This window comes from Notothenia rossii (assembly GCF_949606895.1).
Source record: "Notothenia rossii genome assembly, chromosome: 3".
In the NCBI taxonomy this organism is placed as follows: Eukaryota; Metazoa; Chordata; class Actinopteri; order Perciformes; family Nototheniidae; genus Notothenia; species Notothenia rossii.
In genome coordinates this window covers 12558768-12584098 of record NC_136901.1, presented here as the reverse complement: position 1 = coordinate 12584098, position 25331 = coordinate 12558768, and the positions used below count along the sequence as shown (strand labels likewise).

At 41.5% G+C, this 25331-nt stretch overlaps 1 protein-coding gene across 3 annotated transcripts in view; it reads right to left on the bottom strand.

The window, feature by feature from the left end:
• The window catches only part of LOC307034007 (activin receptor type-2A-like), a 44949-nt gene extending 19892 nt beyond the window's left edge, over positions 1-25057 (bottom strand). The window contains exons 1-5 of one of the 3 annotated variants that reach the window (XM_079672679.1): positions 24374-25057; positions 24121-24200; positions 6653-6860; positions 5347-5480; positions 1797-1951 (exon numbers count right to left, since the gene is read on the bottom strand). In XM_079672679.1, coding sequence (XP_079528805.1) covers positions 1797-1951; positions 5347-5480; positions 6653-6860; positions 24121-24175 — 552 coding nt within the window. In that variant the 5' untranslated portion in view covers positions 24176-24200; positions 24374-25057. Of the gene's footprint in view, positions 1-1796; positions 1952-5346; positions 5481-6652; positions 6861-24120 lie in introns of all 3 variants that reach the window. The other 2 variants (XM_079672678.1, XM_079672680.1) reach the window with 2 other exon arrangements.
• Between the last annotated feature and the right edge of the window lie 274 nt (positions 25058-25331).

Here is a 25331-nt window from a genome sequence, read left to right as displayed (position 1 = left end):
TTTTACGGGGCGTGGTTTGCAATTCGCCCAGCCAATCAGAAATTGGAACTTTTTTCTCCCCAGCAAAGTCCCACCTCTCTAGCAGGGACTAAAAAGGGGGTAAAGGTTCTCATGAACTAAGTTCTCTTTTTGGTGTGAACGCAAAATCCCAGGAACTATCGGAAACTAAACGGGAAAAGTACGGGTAAAAGCACTCCGGTGTGAAAGCGCCTATTGAAAACCCTGGTGTAAACAATTAGAAAATAACCTTGGGATGTGTATCAGATAAGGTTTTATCCACCTTCAAGTAGCAGGCGGGTGGGGTTTACTGCATCACCTCCTTTCAGACTCTTAAATACATCCGTGTAAGAGTGACCTCCTTTCCTCCTCCTGTCCTTGTACACCTACTCATGCATTAAATGCTTCTGCACGCACACGCGATTACACACATCCGCCATGACTTCATTTCTTCCATCCGGGTTATTTCAATTCCTCCCCCCCCCCCCCCTTGTGATTTCAGCTGTGCATTCTGAGTTGATCTGACTCCTCGTTGGTCATGATCTCGTTTTGTTTTATGTCGTTCATTTGTTTGTCTCCAGGTAAGATGTTTCATAAAGCAGTGTTGATGTCCGATGCACATTAGCATTTGTTTCCTGATTGCATTGTGCCACTATCTTTTTATCTCTTCCCTGCTCGGCTTTAGCTCTGTGCAAATACAATAACCAAGTTGAAAGAATTGCATGTCTCTCCTCACTCCCGCCCCCGCACTCCCCACCCACCCACAATCCTCGGAGGCAGAGCTGCGAGCGTCTCTGTGTTTAGTTTTGTTTGCCTATATAAAGCCTCATCAATAATGCAGAGGCCCCTGACTCCTCTTCCATACGGTGGAAGCTCTGCTTGGGTTTTCTTTTCCCCCTTGCTGCTGAGCTGCAGAGAATATAGCTCTGCTGCTGCTGTTGGCTCATAACCGCCTTGAAGTGATAACAAAAAAACCATATGAATCAGGAATTCTGCAAAACAGCGTTATTCCCAGCCCTAGGAGGATGAAGATGTTTAAAGAAGATGTTTAAAACAGGTGATGAAACTGTCCAGTGAAGGCATGAAAAGTTGATGTTTTTTCAGCTATGGAAAAACCCTGATGGCAAAAAAGGAATGAGTAATGAATAAGCGAACGACGACACGACCAGATGTGCCTCAAACTTGCATTTCGCAATTGTGTGATTAAAAGCTGAGACAATGTGAGCCGTCGTAACTACAGTCTGAGTGTTGGCTCAGAAAGAGACTCAAGGTAAAAAGGAAAGCAGGGCTCCTTTAATACAACTTTAAAAGAAGGAACTGAAAAAGCAATTATCTCAACGTAAACTGTGGGCACAGTGTGTCTCTGTCTCTGGGTGTCTCATTTTTCACACCAAAAACTAATGACAATTGACTTGTATTGTTTGATATATTTAATGGTTGTTATGTAAGTACAGCGTTAAATGTCCCTATCTTGATTATTTGTATGTGTTTTTGAAAGCTTTAGTGTTTGATTTTACGGGCTGTGGGTAATTTGCGACGCAGGAAACGATGCGTTTGACTTTTTTCCTCTTTGTTTGCAATTAACAGATGAAGCACGGACTAAAAGAGAAACCCTAACTGCATCAGCAGCAACTTTGAAGAAAGCCGACACCAGTGTCCCTGCCACACCGTTTGATTGACAGGTGACCTCTGGAAACACACCACAGTGATGAGGGTTGAGGAAGACGCAAAAGTTGTCATGGAGTGGACTTTAGTTGGAGGGTTTCATTTCACATTTGAAGAGTTTTTCTGAGACTTACATGTGTGGGGACGAGGGCAGCGGGGTAGGCCAGTTTGTGATGCCTCCACATCCAGAAAGAGAAGAGGACCACGGCGGCCAGGCCTATGATGGGAACCAGGGAGTACAGCAGAGTGCTGAACAGCTGGGGCTTCTGGGAAAATGGGTTCGAGGTGGCTGTGGGGAGAGACAGAGTTGACAAAAAATGACAAGTTATGAATTGGCTTTTTTTATCTTCACGTATATATAAAATATAAAACAATCCGATATATCACATTGTTATGTCTAAATAAAAATAAATTGACATATACATATCAGTTAAGATATCTAGCAGCAGTATATATTAGGGATGCCAGTGATTATTCGAATATTCGTTACAGTCTCCATAATCGAATATTATTTTTAAAAATCGATTTTATTTATATATTTTTTTATTATTATTTATGTTTTTTTTCTGGCTTAGTTTCAACCAACATATAGACTAATGCTAATAATAGTAATAGTATTAATAATTGTAAATGGCCATTGGTCACACCACCAGTTTGTTTTACTGTAAACTTGGAGGAAGCCTGCGTGCAGAGCAGACTGATGCTGCAGCACGCTACACACCGACCCCGCCCCCCCTCTCCCTCACACGTGCGACTAAAGATGAACAAAGCGGCAGGTAAGAAGAGTTCAAGGAGCTGCATCATGTTGATGTTGGTTTATTTGTCGTTTATTTTGTTTGTACTGTTAAACATGTTCCAGTAAAGAAAACAATGGAATTCCTTATGTCGGATTTTTTTTTTTTTTCTCTCCCGGTGGGTGGGGGGGGGGGGGGGGGGTTGGGGGTTGGTCGAATAATCGATTATTATTCGCCAGGGCTGCCGAATAATCGATTTTGATCATGGTCAGTTTCTGGCAACCCTAGTATATATAGCTATCATACATAGCTACACTAATGCCAGCTGTGATTTATTAATCAATAATACAAATTCAATCATTGTAATATACTTCATTCAGAAATAAGCCATAAAGCTTAACAAATGTTTTTATTTTCTTAAGCAATTTAAGTATATGTTGTTGTTGATACCTTTACTTAAAGGGGACCTATCATGCAAAATGCACTTTTGTACGTCTTTTATACATGAATATGTGTCCCCGGTGTGTCAGGGAACTCACCAAGTGTCAGAAAACACAACCCTCTCTATTTTCCTCCATACCCAAATCTCTAAAAACGGGGCTGCAACGGATCTGATACAGACTGATCCAGATTTGAAAATTCTCTGATGTCAGGAATGAGAAGCTCCGCCTATATGTCCAACTCTCCACCTATCAGGGGAATGTGGGGTTGGGCCATTGCCGCTCGAAAGCACTGGAGACGCTGTAGTACATATGCCAGGCCTGTAAGTGGCGCTGTAGTCCTGCCACAAAAGCAGCGAAGAAGACTTCCCACGCATGGTTGCCCTTCTGTTTATTCCCCGCTGTGGACGCTCTGGCTCTTTTTCTCGCTCCCCGAGGCAAGCGTTTGCTCCCGCTGCTGTAATTCAATGCAATCCCTCCCCGTCGAGGCAAGCACTGTAATTCTCTCCGGTAGTCCACCAGCAGATGACAAACACCCACCTCTCCGCCTCTTCAAAGGAACGAGGGGACCGTGTGGCAGAGTTTCAGTTTTCGCCGGTCAACATGTTCGTTAAAGTTGAAATCTTCCGGTCAAAATTAGAAAAGTGCCGGTCAAAGGTCTTCTTTGTTATTTATTGAGCTTTAAAACAAATGAATAATGACTATATAATAATATATAAGAATAAAACACGGAGGACGGAAATCTCTTTTTCTCCCCTTCTTCTGAGAGCCCAGCAGCTGATCTCAAAGCACGCTCCCCTCTCCTGCAGGGGGGCGTGGTCAGCTGCAGCTCATTTGCATTAAAGCTATGTCACAGAATCAGCCCCCTGCAAAAACAGGGCTGGAAAGAGCAAATGGAGCGAAATGAGGCATGGTTAAAATGTAGGATCTGTTTGGTATTTTGAAAAAAAAAACAATATTTATATACTTTGTATAGGTATGACCCTACAATATATTGTTCAAATATAACATGATAGGTCCACTTTAAGTAAGATTTTGAATGCAGGACTTTTACTTGCAATAGAGTATTTTTACTCTTTGGTATGGCTACAAATAATCTGTGTACTTGTTCCACAGCTGCCTGATTGGTTTGACATTGTGCTGCATCATCTCTAAGTGCAGTATCAACCCTGCTTACAGCCTGTGTGCTTAGGAGTCATAACACACACACACACACACACACACACACACACACACACACACACACACACACACACACACACACACACACACACACACACACACACACACACACACACACACACACACACACACACACACACACACACACACACACACACACACACACACACACACACACACACACACACACACACACACACACACACACACACACACACACACACACACACACACACACACACACACACACACACACACACACACACACACACAGCAGGATTAGCAAATCCATCTCGTGACATAACGTAATCCGCCCTTCCAAAAATAACAGAGCTGCGAACTGTGTGTGACCCCTGCAGGGTGACGCCTGCTGGCTCAGCCCGTGCTGCCATCACAAGGTGTGAGCGTCTGATTGGGCAGGCACTGTCAGAGCGCCGACGCCCGGACGCCATCCGCGGGATGGGGGGTGAAGGGGGTGAGAGAACAAGTTGGGGCCAACGGGGCTGCACCAGCTGCATGGTGGGACGCTCAGGGCGATTGTCAGAAAGCTTTTTTCTCTACAGGGTGTCTGCAGGTTTCACAGAGTCACATTTAAAGGAATAGGAAAAGACAGACGCGCCTTCAGCAGCGAGGTGATGAGTTCAAGGACACCAAACTGTCACCGCTTTGTGAGCGCACAGAGTATAACGGGCTACATCATTTTGCTTTTCAAAAAGCCACACCTGTGTTGCCTGGAGATCAGTTTTGTACTTACATTACACCCTTTTTGGAGGATTTTTTTAGTTATTACTGCACATATTGTATTCCATTCTATTTCAATGTAAATACTGCTATATGTTTTATTATTTTTTAATGTTATTATAGTTTTCTTAAAATTAATTTTATCAGTGTTTTTACTTTTTTTCTTTCTTTTATGTGTTAATTGTTTTTATATATATGTTAATAATTGAGGTGGGATTAAATAAGTGGAAACTCCTTCCCACCCCTTTTCGGATGTGTAATTAAGTAGAGCATTTGTTTATATATAATTTGTAAGTCAGTCATATTTTTGTTTATCAATTTGACACTGCTTAAGTTTGTATAGTATAATAATTCTCATGTTTAATTTCATATAACTACACATATGTAGAGGCAACACGATATACGATTAAAAAATCTTATTCTCCCTGCTACTGTTCGTAGGTGTTTTTGCTCATAAACCCTGGTGTAAGCAGAAATACTCATATAATAGAAGAAAGTTGACTTTTCACCTCCAACAAAATCCACTTTAGGTTAGGCAGCAACACAACCCTAGTGTGTAGAGTGTGTGTGTGTTGAAGTGTACATACTGTAGGCGGTAGAATGATGCGGTGCTCCCGGTTGAGGCACTTCAGGGGCGTACAGGAACTTCTCGTTGCACATGTTGCCTTCACAGCAGCAGAAGAAGACGTCAGGGCTCTCCTTCTTCTCCAAACACTCGCTACTGCGGAAGACATGGAGGTGGGAATTAGAAAACAAGGAACTCAACGATCCCCTCCTCTCTGCACGATTACAGAGGACAGGGAAGCAATTTATTTTATTTAAGTGCCAGGGAGTGCACGCGCAAACTCATCAACTGCACGCTGATGTGCTCACACACTTCTCCCTGCAGATGCTTTACGAGGCCCATACACACACTCCCCTCCTGCCTCTCGGAAGACATGAAAGGAAAACATTTATTAAGTGACTCCTACACACGGCAACACACATGCAAAGAGACACACACGTGTACACTTACAATCTCACACTCTCTCTGCTTCACACTCACACAGTCATCAGATAAAAGCCAAAGGAAGTGGCAGCAGCCGCCCTCGCCTTGCTCTGGACTCTCCAGGGAGGCGAGGCGGCGCCGTCTGAGCAGAGGTACCCAAACTGTGCGGGCTGCACCATCTACTTTATCGCTCGCGAATCAAACACAAGCAGAACCGGCTCAAACCAGAAGCCAGGGTGAGGTTTGAGCCAGAAACAAACTAGAATAATATCATATCTGTGTCTGTGTTTGGAGGAATACATCATGTTAAGATCTAAACGGCAATTCCTAAAGATGGGAAATCAACCAAAAACTCTGGTAATTTCATTTGAACTGTTTACAGAGTCAACATCTCTTCATGGCGTGCTTGCTTGGAATTCATGTAAAGCTTTGAAGCATTGATTAGAGAGGCGAAACTGGATGGAGCTTTGATATGTTTGTAAATTCACTTTTTTTGACATGTGTTAGTCGTTTAAATACCCAGTCACGGATTCAGTTTAATCATTTTTGACGTATACATTTCGTTTGTGGGGCAAATGCCTTACATTTCAGAGCCAATTAGCCCTTAAACCAAGATTGTTCCTAGGTATGAATGACATATTTCACATACAATCAACAGAAGAGATGTTATGTTTTCAGATTTTCTCAAAAAAGGAGGATTTGCAAGTCCCTGACAGCCACATGTGAGGCGTTTGAGGAACTCTTCAATGCTGTCAAAACCAGTCTATTCTGACGATGAACAAGTGACGTTCATTTTTTTTTTTAAATGTCGCTGAAAATGGTTTTAAATACGAGTTATTCAACAGACCTATGGATAGCCTACGATTGTTCAGGTATTACTTCTTTATGTTCTGCTTCCTGCGTACCTGTCGTAGCAGTTGACGTCGTCCAGCCAGCAGCCTTGCTTTACCACCTCCACGGCACCGGAGACGTTTTTCCACGTGGCGAAACAGTGGCGCCGCTTGTCTTCCTCGCCCCTGCAAGGCTCGATGCCGCTGCGGTTGGTTCGCTCCTTTTCCCAGTTGGAGTTGTAGTAGGCGCACTGCTTCGTCTCCGAGCGTCCCAGGATGGCACCTGGAGAGGATGAAGAGGGAGACAACGTTATGGTTGTGTTTGAATTTCAAGGAGTGTCGTTATTAAGACAGCGTTGTTGGCTTTTCCTGAACGAGCGGTTGCAAATAACAATATCTTTACACGGTTAACTTGAAAAAGCAGCTTTTCAATTGAAAGATTCACAAGGCAGGTGAAAAGGTCATTTACAGAGAATGTAGTAATTTGAATATAACAGGTGGAACGACATTTCTTTACAGGCTCAAAGTATGCGATACCGTGAAGTCGTCAAAAGTGTATTTGTAATAAAATGCACTTCCAATACACCAATGAAAACGTTATGTTGTAAGGTAGGCAATACAAATGATCCAGGCATGACCGAAAAAATCAGAGGAATCCAAATCCTGATTACAAAAGCAACAGAAGTGAACTATTTCATTCCCTCCCTGCCAAAATAAAGGAGAGTCTGATTTCTTGCGGATGAACGCAGACAGCAGCTTTTTTTGCAAAATGATATCCGAGGAAAAATATTGCATGACAGCTTGTCAGTCTAGCGTCGCTGCTGCCGCCTCTCATCACCTGTCAGAGAGTTAGTCCGGTTTAGACGGCTGACAACACTGCAGCTAAATGTTTCAGACACACAGGAAGCCAGGACTGCTTCCTACGTATCATTTTGTGCACCAAAAGGAGCAGTGAGCAGGATTTTGCCGCTGAGTGTTACCTCTCTTGACCTGAGAAACCACATTTCAAAGCTGTTTGTATTACTCAGGTACTTATCAAGGCGATATCTTTTCACATGATTGAATTTCTGCTGAAAAACAGCCAACTTTGATACAAGTGTGATTTACTAGTTTGGGTGAAAAACAGCTCATCAAGCATGGAAAAAGGAAGGCAGTGCATGAGTCAAAGGGTTATGAGCTTCCCATTGCTGCTGAAGAAGTTTGCAAAGTATGAATCATGGCTGTTTTATGATAAGTCAATATGTCAATTATACATCATCTATTTTATATGGCCTTTAATGCGTGTCGGTTGGAGTTCTATAATTATCATAACGTGTTGGGTTATTAAAAGATACGTTTCCAAATGTATTTATAGTTTTTTTTATTAATCTAACTTCCCTTAAATTTTATTTGTCATACTAGGAAGGATTTGCACCCTCCCTTTACTGGCTTTTGTTTTTGCCTTAATGACTCAAACTGTTCTGTATTTTTAACAGAAACGTCCAGGACAAATAAAGAGTAATGCTCAGATTTATATAATCCTTATCCACTTCCCAGTTAAATAACCTCGCAAAAGAGAAGTGTCCAGACCGCCCTGAAAGTGTTTCCAGTCATATAATCTTCCAGAAATCAGGGCTTAGCTTCCGTTATGAAGGTTACTTTTTGGTAGATAATGATATTTTTCAATAAAATGGCTGCTTACGTAAAGCCAGCTAATGCCATCCAGGGTCATGGAAGCGCTGCAGGTCTCTCTTCAATAACAGCTGCAGCTGGAGGAGAGCGACCACTTCACTGGCAGGTGAGGTCACTGCCTCTTTGCAGCTTTTTACCCGTAAAATCCATTCCACATGAAGTCCCAAACTATTGCACAGAAACAGACAGAACTGAAATGTTCCCGCCATTGACTGAAGTCTTTTAAAAGACTGAAAAATCTGAAGGCCATCCGTCATTTTGATAAATTAAAAGGGAGAGACTTTGAAGCTATTCAAAGCATGTTGAAGAGTTATGGACTGGAAGCCTTGGACTATTCAATCAAAATGTTCTTTACAACTGACGCCACCAAATGAAGGTAAACAATGATTCTGAGTTAGATTGCTGATTAGGCTGTGCAAAAACAAACCAAAGAAATGGAAAGTTAAATAGTTTTTTCACCATAAGCTGCAGCTAAAATGCCCATGAGCTCGACACTGAAACCTGAAGTAGAGATAAGATGAGGAGATGTTGGTAACCAAGGTAGCTCCTCCAATCGGAACCATTAAATGGCTACAGGAAACATAAGAAAATAAAGCAAACAATATCTACCGTATTTAAATCAAGTGCTTTGAATATCCCAAACTGTGCGGATGGTTTATTTTCTAAGCCGTGTTATAATGCTACGACATGATGTATCCTTTGACTCAAAATAAGCAGCAACATCACCCGCTGTTTAGTAAATCCATCCACCCCATCGTGCCGTTTAAGTGTCCATTGTATGGCGCCTGGTCTTTCTATTGTTTCTGTTCCTGCTGGATGGGGATGAAAGCACCGCTGGCTCTCGTGGGAGCTGAAGGCGATAATTACAGAGAGGTATGCGGAGGTAAAGCGGAAGGTTAGCTCATTAGCCACTTCTGGCGTAACAACATAAGCCATGCTGGCGCTGATCCCGGCGGAAACGATGCGTTCAGGTGCTCTGCATGCGTATTTCCATTTGACTGGAGTGATTTACAATGCATGCAACAGGAAGTTACTCAAAATAATGAGTTTGCAGTACCCAAATGAAACAAATACCCCACTGTTGTGTTGCTATAGAACTGGAGTAGGATAAATACAACCATAATAAAGAATCAAAAGAGGCCATAAGATTAGATTTGTTGACTTATTTCGAGCCTTTAGTTCCTTGAAGGTCACTAGAAAAGGTTTATAATATAATACAAGCAATTGTTTCAAATAGGGTTGCAACTTATGATTACTTTTTGGGAATTAATCTGCAGATTATTTTGTCTAAAAGTCTATTAATCGTTTTACTATGTCAAAAATATTTGAGGACATTTCTAGCATATTTTCCCACAGTCCAATTGGCCAACATTCTTGAAACAAAAACAAGTCAATCACATGGGTAAAAAAGCATGAAATATCACACATTTGAGAAGCTGGGAACTGTTGCTTTGTTTAATCCCACAATGATCTTTCTATAGGATTTTAATTGCATTCTTACATTTTGTTGTTGCCTGATGCTTTTCCGAAAACGACATTGCTCAAATACAAAAAGCATGACTACAGCCTGACGTCTTTGTTCTATTCGGCCAAAGCAAGCCGCAACACCTCAGCAGCTCCATTGATAACGCCTCCATTCAGATATTACACTGTGTGTCAAAGAGCTGCGAGCCATGTGAACTGCAAATACAGTGCTGTGGTGTAAATACAGCCGTTAAGAGCTCAAATCAATCACGGCGCTGAATTGAGGTGACAATACAGGCTGGTTGCCTATAGCGCAGTGTGCCAAAGGTGGGCAGTATGGCGGATATGAAGGATATTAAGCGGAGAAATCAATCTTCTGACTCAGTCGTGAAGCTCAGAGTTCACTAAAGCGGACAAAGTCAGTGAGTGCAGAGCCTACACGAGCAATTGTGCAAGGACATACAATAGGGCTTCCACCCACAGGCACATATCCAGGCAATAAAGAGAGAAGGCTCTTTGTCTTGGGAGACATTTCACGCTTGGAAATGTCAAACATGAGAAGAACAGGCCACATTGTTTGTCCTAATAACGTTTGTTGGATAGAATGATCGAGAAAGAAACACAGCGTTGGGCGAGTATAGCCAAAGTGCGTAAAGCGAGGTAATTCTTTTCTGGGAGACGGTGGGTGTTTGTAACATATATTTAATAATGGCTGATTGCTCATGTGGGGAAAATGGTTAAAGAAAAAGATCTATTTAAACTTCATGTAACGTGACGCACATTCTGAGAAAGTCCTGCAATAAACCAAAGAGTTATATCGTAATGTTTCATTTATAAAGGAAGGCTTTGTGTTGTCAGACCTTCATCAAGATGAATACTAGCGCACAAGACAGTCAATACAATACCTTCAATAATGCATGTTTGATCATTCTCTCCATCTCTCTTCTAGTTATATGTGAGATGTATCAAGGAGGTTAACCATGACCTACTTTAGCTGTGGACATTTAGCAATGCCTCCCCCTGCAAAATGTCTAAACACCCGACCCACTTCCCAATCCACTGGGACTTTGTGAAAAACTGCTTCAACCCTCCTCACCCCTCGCTCTGGAAATTCACTCTGACATTTTACATTTTGGGCATTTAGCTGATGCTCCATTCCACTGTGATTAAGCTCCAAGTCCCCAACGGATTGACGGGAAATAAACTTAAAGATATTCCTGCAACCACAGAGGCAATTAGACGGGAGAAGAATTAGACTGAAAACAGGAGATTCACTAGAGAGAGTGTAATATGGAGATGGAAAAGATTGTGAACTTGGCAGAGATGCAGCGACTTGAGATTTACTGATTATCTGCTGCCGGCCCTGAAAATTCAATCTTTGTATCGCGGCCAAGAGGTCATGTTAGGTACAGGCAATTCCGAGAAGCCAAATCTGAGAAATACGGTGGAGGCCTTCGACGCTGAGAGCAAGACGCAGAGGGTGATGCTTCCCTCTTTGATGGCGAGATCAGATGCACCGTGATAGACCTGAAGGCTGACAAACAGCCCAACTTGCTGCTGGCCCCGCTTCACCTGGGGCTTAAAAAAGAAACCAAATCCAAAACAAATAAAAATGGATTCAAGCTCCCAGCGCTTTAATGATCAATCATGATTTGTGCTCAGCATGGATAATGAACTCAATCAAAGTTAGGGAGCGAGGTACACGGAATGCTGTTATGAAGATTACATTCATTAAGTTAGCAGCTTTAAGAAGTCATTCAAAATGACGTTCTCTTGCTTTTCTGTTTAGGAGTATTGACAGTATATCAATGAGAATACATTATACAATCATAAAGTAACACATCCATTGCTAAAAACGCTTTTCATAAATATATGATTAAAGGATTGAACAAGTAAAGGAAATAAACTCGTATTTTCCCAATTGTGAAATGTGACCATAATCAATTCCTCCTCTAAGTATTTCCTTTTATGAGACAGTAAGTAGCCTGAGCTGGCACAAATTCACTTTCTTACTCAAATGACATGCACTCACTCCGACCACCATTCCCATCTCAAATACAAGCCAGAGTGCCAAAGAGGAAACAAAATGCACACAGGAGAGCTACATCAGATCCTGTGTATTAGCACATGTCTATTTAATCACAAAGTGTGAGGGCTAGAAGGTTGGAGCCACGCAGCAGAGATGGTTCTGGTCTGATCTAGGTCCAGGACAGTGAGGTGCACGCTGGGTGGTAAATGACCAACAAAAAACCTGCCAAACGTTGGAGAAGTTTCGACTAAGTCGCGTTGGTAGGTAGCCAGCAAACGCCTGGGGGGGATGGTCTGTCTACTCTTAAAAAAACTAAAGCTGGATGGTGAAACAGATAAAGTGTCTGATTTATTTAGGAATCCTTGAGCTTGTGTGGCGGAAAAGCAAAAACAGTTTTGTTCCTCTGAGTTTTAACAGCCATAGGAGAAAAACAACATCAGCCAAAAGCTACATTTTAACCTCGGTTCTTAACACTTTCTATTAGACTGGATATACTTGATAGGTTCCATATTGAGAAACTGTGCAAATACCTTTTTTTGAATTAAAATGTAGAGGCATTGAGGTTGAGCGTAAGTACAATATGTATAATTTGTTTAGGGTTATGAAAGGAGAAACTACACAAGATAAATGTATGATTGTCTTGTTTCTATTACTAGTCGCTTAACACCACAGTATAGAGTGTTTGTCATTAGATTGGCGGCCATATTGAAAGCAATGACTTCACGTTTCTGGTTTCACTGACAGCTGATACTGGGCTCCAAAGATGCAGAATTACTCGAGAAAAAAACGATAAATAATACAGTCAATAACTGCATTACAGTGTGACATTTAAGACTCAAGAAGTGTCCATCGGGCATGTTTTTGCCTGACGACTGCTGAGGAATACAGGAAGTGATATCCAGTTTCCTCTCAGTGACTGGTCACAGGGCTCTGCAGCCTTGTAATGAAAAGGCATTTTGGCGGGCCAGGCCTGCACTCGGCACTACATGCACTGAAGTAGGTAAACAACCCATTCATCAAGGCTTTTTTTGTGAGGCTGCCAGGAGCGGGGATTGTTCATTATGATGGAATTTGTTCTACGGATCAACCTATCATCTGCGTCCAGGCGGAGATGAAATGGATTTGAGTTGACGTATGGTTGTATGGGGCACTGGTATGTGTGGGTAAATGTGTGACCTGCGCTAAAAAACAAATGTGATTGTCGAACAGTGTCGAATAAAGAAGGTAGGGTGAGGCTAGGGGTCAAAATGATGTCTGCAGAGCTCTTGGCTTTCCAGTAATAGTTGTTGTTGCTCCTGATGCAATTTGACACCCTATGCCTGGCATAAATAACGCAAGATAAACTCAATACAGCTTTTTCATTTGCACACATCTTCATTTTTAGTAGTATTGCTGCATTATTGGATTCAAGTTAGTGATAATGTCCTGCAAATATTCTGGGGGAAAGAGGCAAATGTGCTTCAGTCAGTTTTTAAAGAAGAATATAGATATGGCATTGGGGTAAAAATGAGTTTAGACACTTTGTAAACTGTCACTTCGATTGGGCTATAATCAAATCAAGCTGTCCTTCTAAAAAGGTGTCTTCCAAAACCAGATAAATCAATGTTATTTGCCAGGATAGGTTTCAACATCCATTAAAGCGCTATGTTTTTGTCTGTCATTTCCCTGCAGGATGGCACACACAGATTCAGTAACATTAAGCCGTGTTAGGGACCAAACCAATCACAAACCTGCATTTTAATGGCTCATCAAGAGGAACATAGAAGTAGGCCCCGCTGGTTAGAAATGCATCTTCCTTTAGGGCAGCTCCTGATAAAGAGTTTCTACATCATTAATAGCTTTTTAAGTATTAAAGGCATTAGGGGCCAGGGGTAGGGCTGCTAAATTAATTGTATTTTAATTGCAATTACGATTTTGTCTTGCAACGATTATGAAAACAACATAATCAAAATAAAACGATTATTTATTTATTTTAATTAAAAAAAAGTATTAAAGAATTTTTTTTAAACCCAACTGTTCAATTTTTTTTCAATTAATGGATGTTTTCAAAGTAAATGGATAATCGTTTTTAATAACCGTGATATCAATTATTGACCCAAATAATCGAGATTATGATTTTTGCCATAATCGAGCAGCCCTAGCCAGGGGCATGATGGGAAACCACTGACTGTGAGGTTAGCATTATCTTAGAGCAGGCATGGGCAAACTAAGTTGGGTTTTTGAATCCGGCCCACCGAATATTGGTACAAAATTGTCCAAATTATAGTAAAGACCGCATTCATTTTGCCTTTTTCCTGCAATACCCGGCATTTCAGTTGATCCCACTAGATGGCGCACTCTAGACACAATTTACCGAGTCTTTTCTCTCAGCTGGCCCCACTCTGCAACCCGGCAAGGTCGGCGAATACAAGTTGTAACAAGCAGTGGCGCTGAGCAAAGTGACTAGAACGCGACCACACACTTATAAAAAACACTTATATAAAGTCAGGCAACACTAACCAGGCTTAGTGTGATTCTGTTTTGACCTTACTTTAATAACCATCCGTTCACTGTTATTGACCATTGTGAAGAGGCAGACGTTTTCCTTTTGTTTTGTATTATTGCAGCTATCGGATGGAATAAATACATGGGCTACATGTGGCCATCACAAGTAAAATCATAACGAAAACTACGCCGGAAAAATATGCGCGGAGAAAACGGCTTATGCCACAATATGATAGCAACAAGTAGTCAATTTGATTAGCTTCGGTTGCTATGCTAACATCACCTGTAGAATGCCAGAGAAACTTTCATAACAGAGTTGTGATGCCAAACAGCTTTCAGACTAAAACAAATTCACTTATGGGGATGGGGGATATTTATCAGCTGCTTGTGACAGTCAGACAATGAAAACTTTACAGCGGCCGCTGCCGCGAGTTAACGGGAGAATAAACCCCGGTAGACGAGCAGCACTGCAGCGGGCAGTAATGCAGCTGAACCACATTAATAAACAATACACCACGGCACACTGGAGAAAGGTACAAGGTTGGAGAAGTAGTTCTTCAATTTAATCTGGCATCGTATAATTAAAAACTACCAGACGCAGTCCTCTATTGATGTTGTGAACGGTGAAGCTGAGAAAATCAGCGACGTAAAACGCTATGTGGGTGATAAGAAGGCACGTAAACGGTTACGTCATGACGTAAAAGATGACGCAATAATTCACCTTTGAACCTGCATCTGTAACAATGAGTGGACCAAAGAAAATAAAAGTCAACATTGAGTGCCGAGTGTATAATGAGGAGTGAACAGCTACATATATTTTTACCTATCTGCTACTGGCCCGGCCCGTCTGTCAAATTTAAAAATCACAGTGGCCCCCGAGCCAAAAAGTTTGTCCACCCCTGCCTTAGAGCTAGCGGCGGATATTCAAGTCCCATAGCACAACGTTTGATAAGAAGTTAGCCATGGTGCCTAATTGGTCTTTAAGAGATATTTATCACAGTCTAATGGTTATAATCAGAAAATGAGGGGGGGGGGATAATAAGTGTACGAATGTGTCAGATGAGATTTGTTATTTGGATGAAAGTGGAAAATGTTGCAAAGCTGTATAATTTGAATCATTACAGTGGTCATTTTGTAGCTGAATGAATGGAGAGGTAAGAGTGGAGAGAATATTTGACAGTAGACAGTAATTTTGCAGAGCAGAGTGCTACATTAACGCTGGATCAGACGCTGTCGTGACATGGCAGAGGTGCTCGGGTTTGCTCGGGTGAGCTGGTCACAAAGACTGCAGTCTTTCCACGGGCCGGGAGGAGGGACGTGGTGAGTGTGGGGGGTGGGGGGGGGGTGGGGGGGCATTAAAAACCACAGCACTCAGCAACTGAATCCAATCCCTCTAATCCCCGCTGGTATGCCCGAGCGACAAACGCCCATTGGTCTCCGCCTCAATTAGCGCTGATGGGACCGGTTGCCGGAGCCTCTCGCCGTTAAATTGACGCCGGCTGTACAGTTTGCACACTGGGAACATACCCCGTGTCCTTCATTGGTAATGGGCTACAGTCGTCCACTGCATACCGTACATTCTTTGCAGGACGAGCCATTTAAAACTCCTCGTTATCTCTAGTGGTGGAGAAGGATCTGTAAAAATCCCCCTCCCCCCACCATCCCCTCTGTGCTTGAATTGTTTGGATTTATTTGAAGGGTGTGTTAAGTGCCACTTGGGCTTAAAGCTGAACTGCGTATTGAGTTTTCAGTGATATTGTAACATCACAAAGCCGGCGGTACGAGCGTTTCAATTCACTTTTATAAAACAAGCAATCAATAAGAGAAGAACGGAGGGGGGGGGGAGGAGGAGGGAGGGAGACTGGCAGACAACACCATGATATAAACTGTAGTCGGAGATTGGTCCTTTGTGAATGCAGTCCAGAGATTTCCCATAATCCACTGCTGAAAACATATTCAATGTGCTTCAGGCAACCATCATAAGTGAATACAGACCTTCAAAAACAATATTATCAAATAACCACCAAAAAATGTTGATAAGTGTGGCTGCACGACATGGAAAAAGTACTAATTGCAATTATTTTTGACTGATATTACATCCATATTGCGATTTTTATAGAATATTGGTATACTTTGCAGCCATAGCGCTCAGCTTCTGCAGCTTTGCTTACATTAGAAAACGCAAAGAGGGGAGAAAGTGTACAGAAATACACTCTGTGGTCCAGGTTAGCCCACACTGCTGCTGATGTGTGTAACTAATGCACCGCTCCATTATGAGTCATCTCACGTGGTCCGCCAAGACGTTCAATTACGCTCACTGTTTGCACTCGCCGGCTTCACATTTGTACAAGACAAACCAATAAATGTCGGGAGCTAATAAATCCCTCTTTTTCATCTGAGCAGTCATCAGACGACCTCACTGCCTCGTCTTTATATTTAGTTTAAAGTAATGACACATACTGGTCACAAGGCCCCTCACAGCCCAAATAAAACATGTGTATTTTTAATGATATTATATTACAGGTGCAGTAAGTGTTTGACTCCCTTCATGCAGGGAATAAATAATATCTGCAGGGTTTAAAGTTTTCTTCAAACCGAAGATGACTCAGTGACTGCTGACATTTCAAAACTCTCTTTCCCGTCAATACTGCTCGGGAAGAAAAAACTTGTCAACCAACCAAGAGTTTCAAGACCAAACAAATCCCCTCATATAAAAGGTTTGAGCTACAAGTGAGCAGCCAGTGTCTAAAGACAAGACGGCTACAAAGGCTGAAAAGCCAAATATTCAAGGTGAATTGAGTAGCTATTCTTCAATTATATTTTCTGTAGGCATCCCTATTACATTTTTCTGGCTTTTTCTTCTTTCCATTTTTGTAAAAGTGTATAACAGGGGCGATAAATGTCAGACGAAATACCTGTTGATGTTTTTGCACACCATATGGCTGCTTCTGGAAGCATCCTAACATTTGAGGTTCATCAGATAGCAACACAAAGGGACAGCAACAATAATTACCGGATAACAGACCCCCAATATCACAGACGAACAGTGTGTGCGAGACACCATTACCCTTTAGTGGGATTGGTGATAAGAGGTTAGCACGACCTTCATGACAATAAGGAATGTTGGCAAGAAACGGGCGAAGACGAAGAGGAAGGAGGGAGCGTAAAGCAGGCGAGGACCCTCGAGAGAGCCTGAAACAAGAGCATGATGAATGTACAGCTCGCAGTTTTTAATCAAGGATCAAAGCCAGGCTTCTCAGTCTGAGCAGCCAGCCTGTCTAGACTGAAACGCTCCCAAGCACATAAAGCAACATCTGCAGGATGCATTCATTACAGTAAAAGACCAATCTGGACCACACTTAAATAAAATAGTCTTGTGTATATTTGAATAGTTTTATCTAAATATCTTGAGTTAATCGCCACAACACACACACCAAAGGTGACGTTGCCTTTTCAACCTTGGAATCCCTATCATTTGTTCTCATTAGAGTCAGTAATGGTTACACGGGCGATTCATCGACTTCCCGTTTAGAGGTGCGCTCGGACTGCATTTACATTTTAGGCTTTTAGCTGATGCTCTCATCCTGCGTGACTTCCAAAAAGAAGAGCAGATTGGGTTATGCTCAAGGACGCAGGCAGCGACAGGGTTAATGCTTGTAGCGGATGTCCTTTTAGCTACGGGTGTTGACCCTCACGCTCCTAAGACCTGACAATTACTCAGGTAAAGTCGTAGATCAGTAGTCATCCATGTTCCGTAAGTATGATTTCATTTACACTCATTGTACCGACAACAAAAAAGACTACTTGGTGGCAAAACAGGAGAATAATGGAGTGTGATTATTATGATGAATAAGTACCGTATTGAACAGATGTATCAGTATCAGTGTAGCTCTTACTGTATTACACTGTCGAATCATTGCCAACATCTCTGCTTCCTCCAAGGAGGAAAAGCTGAATTAAACATGTATTTTATTTCAGTCCGATCACTGCCCCTACCACTGCTGTAATAAAAAGATTCAGTGCATTACATCATTTGCAAAAATAAATCTCTTGCATTGGCTTTGAGCTGTATGTAAGATTTACTGCATCTGTAGCCTCAGAAAACTACACTAAACCCAAACGATTTCCTCTAATTACTTAACCTCTGAGGTGCTTTTCCACTGTTTTGCCCTGTGTGGCAATGCTGAACGCGGTGATACCAGAAGCAGGTTGCAACAATAGCTGCTGCCGAAGAAAATCCCCTCCACAGCAATTATGGTATTTTGATGATTCTTAAATTGTAGTGAAAGTTTAGATAGTCATTAATGTGGTGAGTGTGCTTTAAGAGAAGCCCTAGGCCGTTACAATCAGTTGAAACATCATTGTTTAATTATAAAAAAGATTACCATACCATGCTTTTCACACATGATAAACTAGGGCAATCAATTGACCATCAGTTGAATGATTTCCAATAATTCAGTGAGCAGGGAATCAAAAAGAGGAATAGTGTTTGCGACTGAACTTTACGGAGGTTGAATACGCCATTTTCTTCTTTTCCAGGGTGATTTAGATGTGTTCATGCAGTCTAATGTAAAATAATAGAGATAAGCAGATCAAAATTAATGATTTCGCAACAGCCTCCGCCATTGGAAGGAAAATTATTTGGCCCAATGTTGGGTCGATGGTAAGTTCCAAAGTCCATTTTTTAAAGCCAATTTTAAAAACACAACTTTAATGATTGAGCACTCTACTTACTGTCTTTCAACCACACGTATGTGCATATATACACACATAGTTGATATTCCACTGAATAAATGCAACTATAAGACTATGGCACGTGAAAAAGTAGCTTGCCGTGGGCACAGAGCACAAAACACCTGGCCAAGGTCTAATTTTAGGAGGGTCATAATTCCCCCGGCACAGATCTGGCAACATGCTGTTTCTGTTTACCATTTTACTAACATGAACATGACCATGAACTAGTACGGCCCTTTAGTTTTTATGATGTTAAAGCACAGAATGATACACGGCCCTGCAAAGAAGTCTGACTAGTTGGGCCCAATGGGAAATCGAGGCTACATCTGGCCTTAACAAATACACCTGTGCTTTTGGAGGCTTATGCATTATGCAAGAGAACATTTTAGAAATAGATAGGGGAGAAAATAGGACAAAGACCAGTCCAAAAAACACCCAAAACGCTGCAGCAGAGGGCACAGGATGGTAAGAAGTCAACGTGAAAATTGTATCAATTAGGGATGCTTCGATCGCCAATTTTGGGGTCGATCGTCGGAATCAGTATCGGACGATGCCGATCCGATCGAGTGGGCGGGGCCTATGGAGATCTTCCATTTAAAGTGATGTTTAAAACTCAGTTAATGGGGCTCATTCACTGGCGCTTCCACAAACAACAACCAACATAATTATTACATTCAAATGAAGTATATTATTCAAGTTTACATTAACTTTGGAGAATAACACGGGAGAAATGAGCAGAAGCCTCTCTCTCTCTCTCTCTCCTGACAGCCGGTCAGTATCTTCTCATGCAGCTCAGTAATGAGTGACCCGACAGCGAAGAATACATATATTGTGTTTGGTCTAATTCTAAATGTGGGTGTTGCTCCGCTCACCGGTCCGTCACAGCGGGTGGAGCTGCAGGATTTCTGCTTCACACACCTTGCATACCACTATTTTATTGTTATTTTGGCGGCCGATCGATCGGAGCATCTCTATCTCAATTCAAAAGACACATTAAATGAAATGCATGAAATTACCGTTTTTATATACTCAGACCACACCCGCCATAAAAAATGCAAATGTTTTCAGAATGGCTGACAAAGGCTTCACAAATGGAGAGGTTCTCGCTTTCTACTCTTTGATTTCACTATCAACTCAATGACCTTGTAATCTTAAAAACTATTTCAGGGCAATTTCAAGTAAAGCACAGATTTTCTTTATCAAACCTAGTGTTTCTAGGATAAAAAGAACGCTATAAATGTCTTCTAATAATAAACCATGCCTGTGAAAAAGGGTGTCCTTTGCCAGGAACAACTAAGTCGCATTTGAATAGCAGTTTAATAGTTAATTGGCTAAAAGAAACAACCAGAATGTATTCATTTTTCTTCCAATGTTTAGTTTGAGAATCTGATCTGATAATGAATTGCATGCTGGAGGAAAAGATATCTTTATCTCTTTCTATTCACTGCAAGGAGGTCAAAGGTCAGGGTCTATTCAGACAAACACAGATACGCGTTGCTCAAAAATGTTGTCAACAAAAAAGGTTGCCGTCAAACAATTCCCCCGTTTATAGAAACTGGATCACGTAAGTTAACCCCAGCTCAATGGGACGGAACAGAGACCCTGGTCTGATCACTGATTTCAGATCCTGTTTCAACTTTGATGCGAAGCAGACCTGAAACTGAATCATCACATCTGCTGCTGAGGATTTCTTTCTTCTTTTTTTAAAAACCCGGGGCTGCTTCAGCCTCGCCATATCGATGTAACCTTACACTGGTGTGCAAGAGGATCAATGTCTGTGTGAAACTGCTGCAGTGTACAAAAAAGGAGGCCAAATGTGAAGGAAGAGCACAAGACTCGCCATCTATCAGTCTCAGAGGACGATGTATACAGAAAGCTAAACAGCCACAAAACATGACTTACTCACGGGTATGACCTCTGAGCTGCATTTAGACCGTGAAGAGGAGACACAGGCCAGATTCTTGTTGCTTCAACTTGAGACTAATTATACTCATTACATCATTAGGAAAAGGGTCAAACGTCATATCGCTGCTTAAAACCATATAAAATAAACGACAGAGATTGCTGGCTTTTAGAGAACACAATAATTCCCTTTGTTAGCATGACATGGGTTCTTTTTTGATTCACGTAAGACACCCCTCAATCAATGCTTAAATAAACACAATCTTTAAAATCGCAATTTCTCCTTTAAATAAACACAATCTTTAAATCGCAATTTCTCCTATCTCACAGTCCCATAGAATCAGGATCTAAACTGCCATAACTCCAGAGGCAGCACAGTAAATATTTACCTATTTGCAGTTTAAGCCCACGTGAGATCTAAGGCAGAGGTCGCATTTCAAACACATGACCCGGGTTCAACATCCGCCTGTTGCAGTGTGGCTTTATCAGTTAGAATGAAAATGTATTTCTTTCTAGTTTCAGCAGGAGTTTCCAAAAAAACGGAGCCCAAAGTAGCAAAACTCACACATGAAACCCGTTTACTATCCTGTCACATCGACACATTGGCAGACAACCTTGACCCGCCATGTGTTACGGCAGCATTTACACATGCCAGCGTTGATCAAAACACTCGGCAGCTGCTGAACGCAACGTTAAACCAGGTCACATTTCACATCTATGCCTTTTCTGTGTGGAAACAGACACCCTCCATTCCAAAAGCCCTGTCTGGTTTTAAGGCTTAATTAAGACACTTTGAGTATTAATAAGTATCCAGAAACTCCATGTATCGCGTAACACTTGTTAACAATGACATGTCTTATTGATTCATAATTACATAAGTAGGTAAGTGTTAAGGTATGAAATTGACATTAGCTGGGCACATTTTCTTCAAACTATTCATGGTTGTAAGCAACAATGAATTGACTATTGATTAATCCGCCACATGCTTGGTCAATAAACTAATTGTTTTCTCTGTAAAATGTCAGGAAATAGTCAAAAGATAACAAGTCCATAGGGCATGGTGATACTCACGTATTGCTTGTTTTGTGCAAACAGAACATATATTTAATGAACTGTAACATAACATGGCTTAAAACAGGAACTCTTTGTGTCCAAGAGGCCGAGAAAACAGCTAATCGATCATTATTTTTTATTGAATTAATTTGTCAATTGATTAAGCATGCTTGCTTTTGTCTGTTTCGTAACATTTTAAACTGAAGGATAAAGCAGTTACTCCTTGCTGTTAAGGAGCAGTATAGTGTCTTACTCCCTGTACAACATAGCATTACATAACCTCATAAACAGACAGTGTCACTTGAGTTATTAGTTGCCAAACAGCGACAAACAGGTTTTTTTCGGCGTCTTTGAATCAAAATCTCAATGTTATCTTGAATATTTTGGCTCCTCATCAAATGAAGCACTGTGGGCTGAGAGCCCTTCCCTTATCGCAAGTTTTCTTGGTGGCGTCTTGAGCTTTTCCAATTCAACTTGGATTTCATCGAGGATTATTTAGCCCACCTCAAGTAGGAACCATTCATTTCCCCACTTCAGACAGTAATGAGCGAGCGGAATAATCATCTGCTGCAGTGTGCAATAAAGACAGCACCTGGGCTTACACTTCAACCAACCCTAACTATTACCGTATTTGAGAAGCCTTTTAATTTCTCCTCAAAGACACCCCTGGGCTCGCTGTAAAAGGACAACTCCACTGCGACTACAGATTTTCATTTTACCTTTCTAAGCCTTAATTGGAACTACTTTTACACACTGGATATTTTATAAGCAGATCATTTCCAAGCAGCACAGAAATACAGATTTAAGTTTAATAAGCACATAACAGACAGTACAATGTTTTCCTTATCTGTTTAACGGTCTCCTATTATGCTATTTTTAGGCATGTATTATGGGTCTCAGATATATATAAAAACATATATGTGAGTTCCCTGACACACCGGGGACACATATGTATGTATAAAAGATCATCAAAAAGTGCATTTTGCATGATAGGTCCCCTTTAATAATAATAATAATGCACTTTTCCAGTAATTTAATTTCTATTTATACACAAGAATAAGAATGCTGCCTTTCAACTCATGCAATCTGTGGTTGCGTTAGAATCTGCCTCCTGTCAATCATCACCTAGTCAACAGATGGAGCATAGTGAAACAATTATTCACCTTTTCAGCAAGTAATGAAGTAAACATCACATTCATGTATTCTTGTGACACCGACCCATTAAAAGGACCACTCCCTGGTTATTCACATCACCTTGAGGATAGATTGTCTTATTTCTGGTGGAACAGGGCTGCAAAAATCACCTGCTGCCCTCTTGTATTTCTAACATAATTACTTCTAATATCCTTTGGCATTGAGTAACAGAAAAAATGCCATATTTTTCTGTGCTGTGCAGGAAAAACAGCCCTCCACGGTTGACCCTTTGCAGCTTATTATCACCTCACTGACCCCACTGACATTTATTATGCATCCACCCCTGGGAAATGGGGACGCATAAAGAATGTTCTCCAACATGAAGGGTGAAAATTGCTCTGCTGTGGCGATTCAAATTACACATGGTATAATACAAGTGGCTTAAACTGAACTGTGTGTTGTATAAAATTAAAAAGGTTAAACCCACCTACACCTGGATTACCTACCAACCAAAATGTCCATGACCTTTTTGAGCAGATATATTTTAGCAGCTATGAACAAATCAAAGATAAAAAGCTTATTAAGTGGCTATGAATGCAGAGTTGCTACTGTTATTTTTGATCATATAGGTTGTGGACCACCCACCTTAGGTTTTAACCACTTTTTATTTTCACTCCACATCTTTATTAATCTGATGTTAGAATTGACTAATGTTATTAATTGCACATCTGTTTATACTGCAACTTGTAAAATAACAGAGAGGATAGAGTAGTTAGTTATGTAATGGAATTTAGCTTAAAACCCATTTCGTACTGGTATGTCCCATGAGAGGCCCCTCAAGGACCAATTGAGGTCCCCATGCCCCAGCTTGGGCTCACTACTGATATTTTAAACACATGTACAATGTATAGACACACATGGAGGATGCATAATAACTCTGAGTGGCAGATGTTCCCCTATGCACTGCATTCTCCACAGATAAAAACAAGCATTGCAACTCTGCAGAGGGAACAATATACTGAGTTCTCAACAGCTGACAATAAACCATGCATTACCCCCCCTCCACACCCACCTGAAGAGCAGGAGAAGAGGAAAACGGCGAAGGCCAGTTTGGTGGCGTCTCCCATTTTCCATCCGAATCTGATCCTCTCACTAGAAAGAGAATTTAAAAAAGCAAAAACAAAAAAAAAGCCCACAAATCTCTAATTCAAGAGTCAAATTAAATGTCTTGCTGCTCCACCGAGCTCTGTCTGTGCAAAAAGGACATCTTCAAAATGTCAATATCGAGGGCTAAATCCACAAATCCCAGGCAATGCAAGCCTTACCAGTCCAAAAGAAGAAGAAGGGAGGAAGAGGAGGGGTGAAGAAGAAGCGGAGGGGATGGTTGGAGGTATTTCCAGGTTTAGAGACAAGCAACGGAGGCTGTCTTGTTGGCATTCAAGCCGGGGTTGTCATATACTTGTGTGTGCAGCATTGTTATGAAGAGACTTGTTGTTGTTGTTGTTGTTGTTGTTGTTGTTGTTGTGTTATTCTCACAGCAGCGGAGCAGAGAGCCAAGCCACAGCCGGGCAGGGCTAACATCCATCGGATTGGAAATCAAGCGCACTTCGCTCTCCGATCAAACTTCTCCTCGACACCCTCGATCGCATAGCTTTAAAACGATATTGAAATAATCATTTAGATTCTCCTACCGCGGAAACGGGAGGCTGAAAACGTGTATTTTGTTGTTATATTCCGTGTGTAAACCTCCGTTTCTGCCGATAGTGGCGGGGCAGCTCCGTCCGCTCCAACAGGGAAACAACCGAGGCTCCCTCCGCCTTGTTAGCCCTCTCCAAAGTGGGCCAAACAACCTTCTCCCGTCGAAATGACTTGAATGAACAAGATGAAACAATATCATATGTTAGCAATAACCCCTAAAGCTGCCGCTAATCCGTGTAGCTAATGCAGCTATCGAGTTTAGGACGAGCTGCTTTTCCCAAGTCCGTCTCCTCCTCGCCTCCTCTGGTCGGGACAATTTCAAGATGGCGTCACTGACCAATGTCAAGTCAACAAAACTCATGTATGAAGCTTCCGGTAGAGTATTTCAAAAATAAAATGTCTCAATGGAATGTGAAATTAGATTAGATCAGCGCCATAAAGATAGAACAGTTAAATCACAGTTGCTGCCACGTGTCAGTCTATATGGTGCTGGATTAGATGCTTGATTGATTCCAAGTTGTTTTGTTAAAAGCAGCATGTTAACAAGGCATGATCACAAAATACCCTTAAAAGCAATAGATTCAT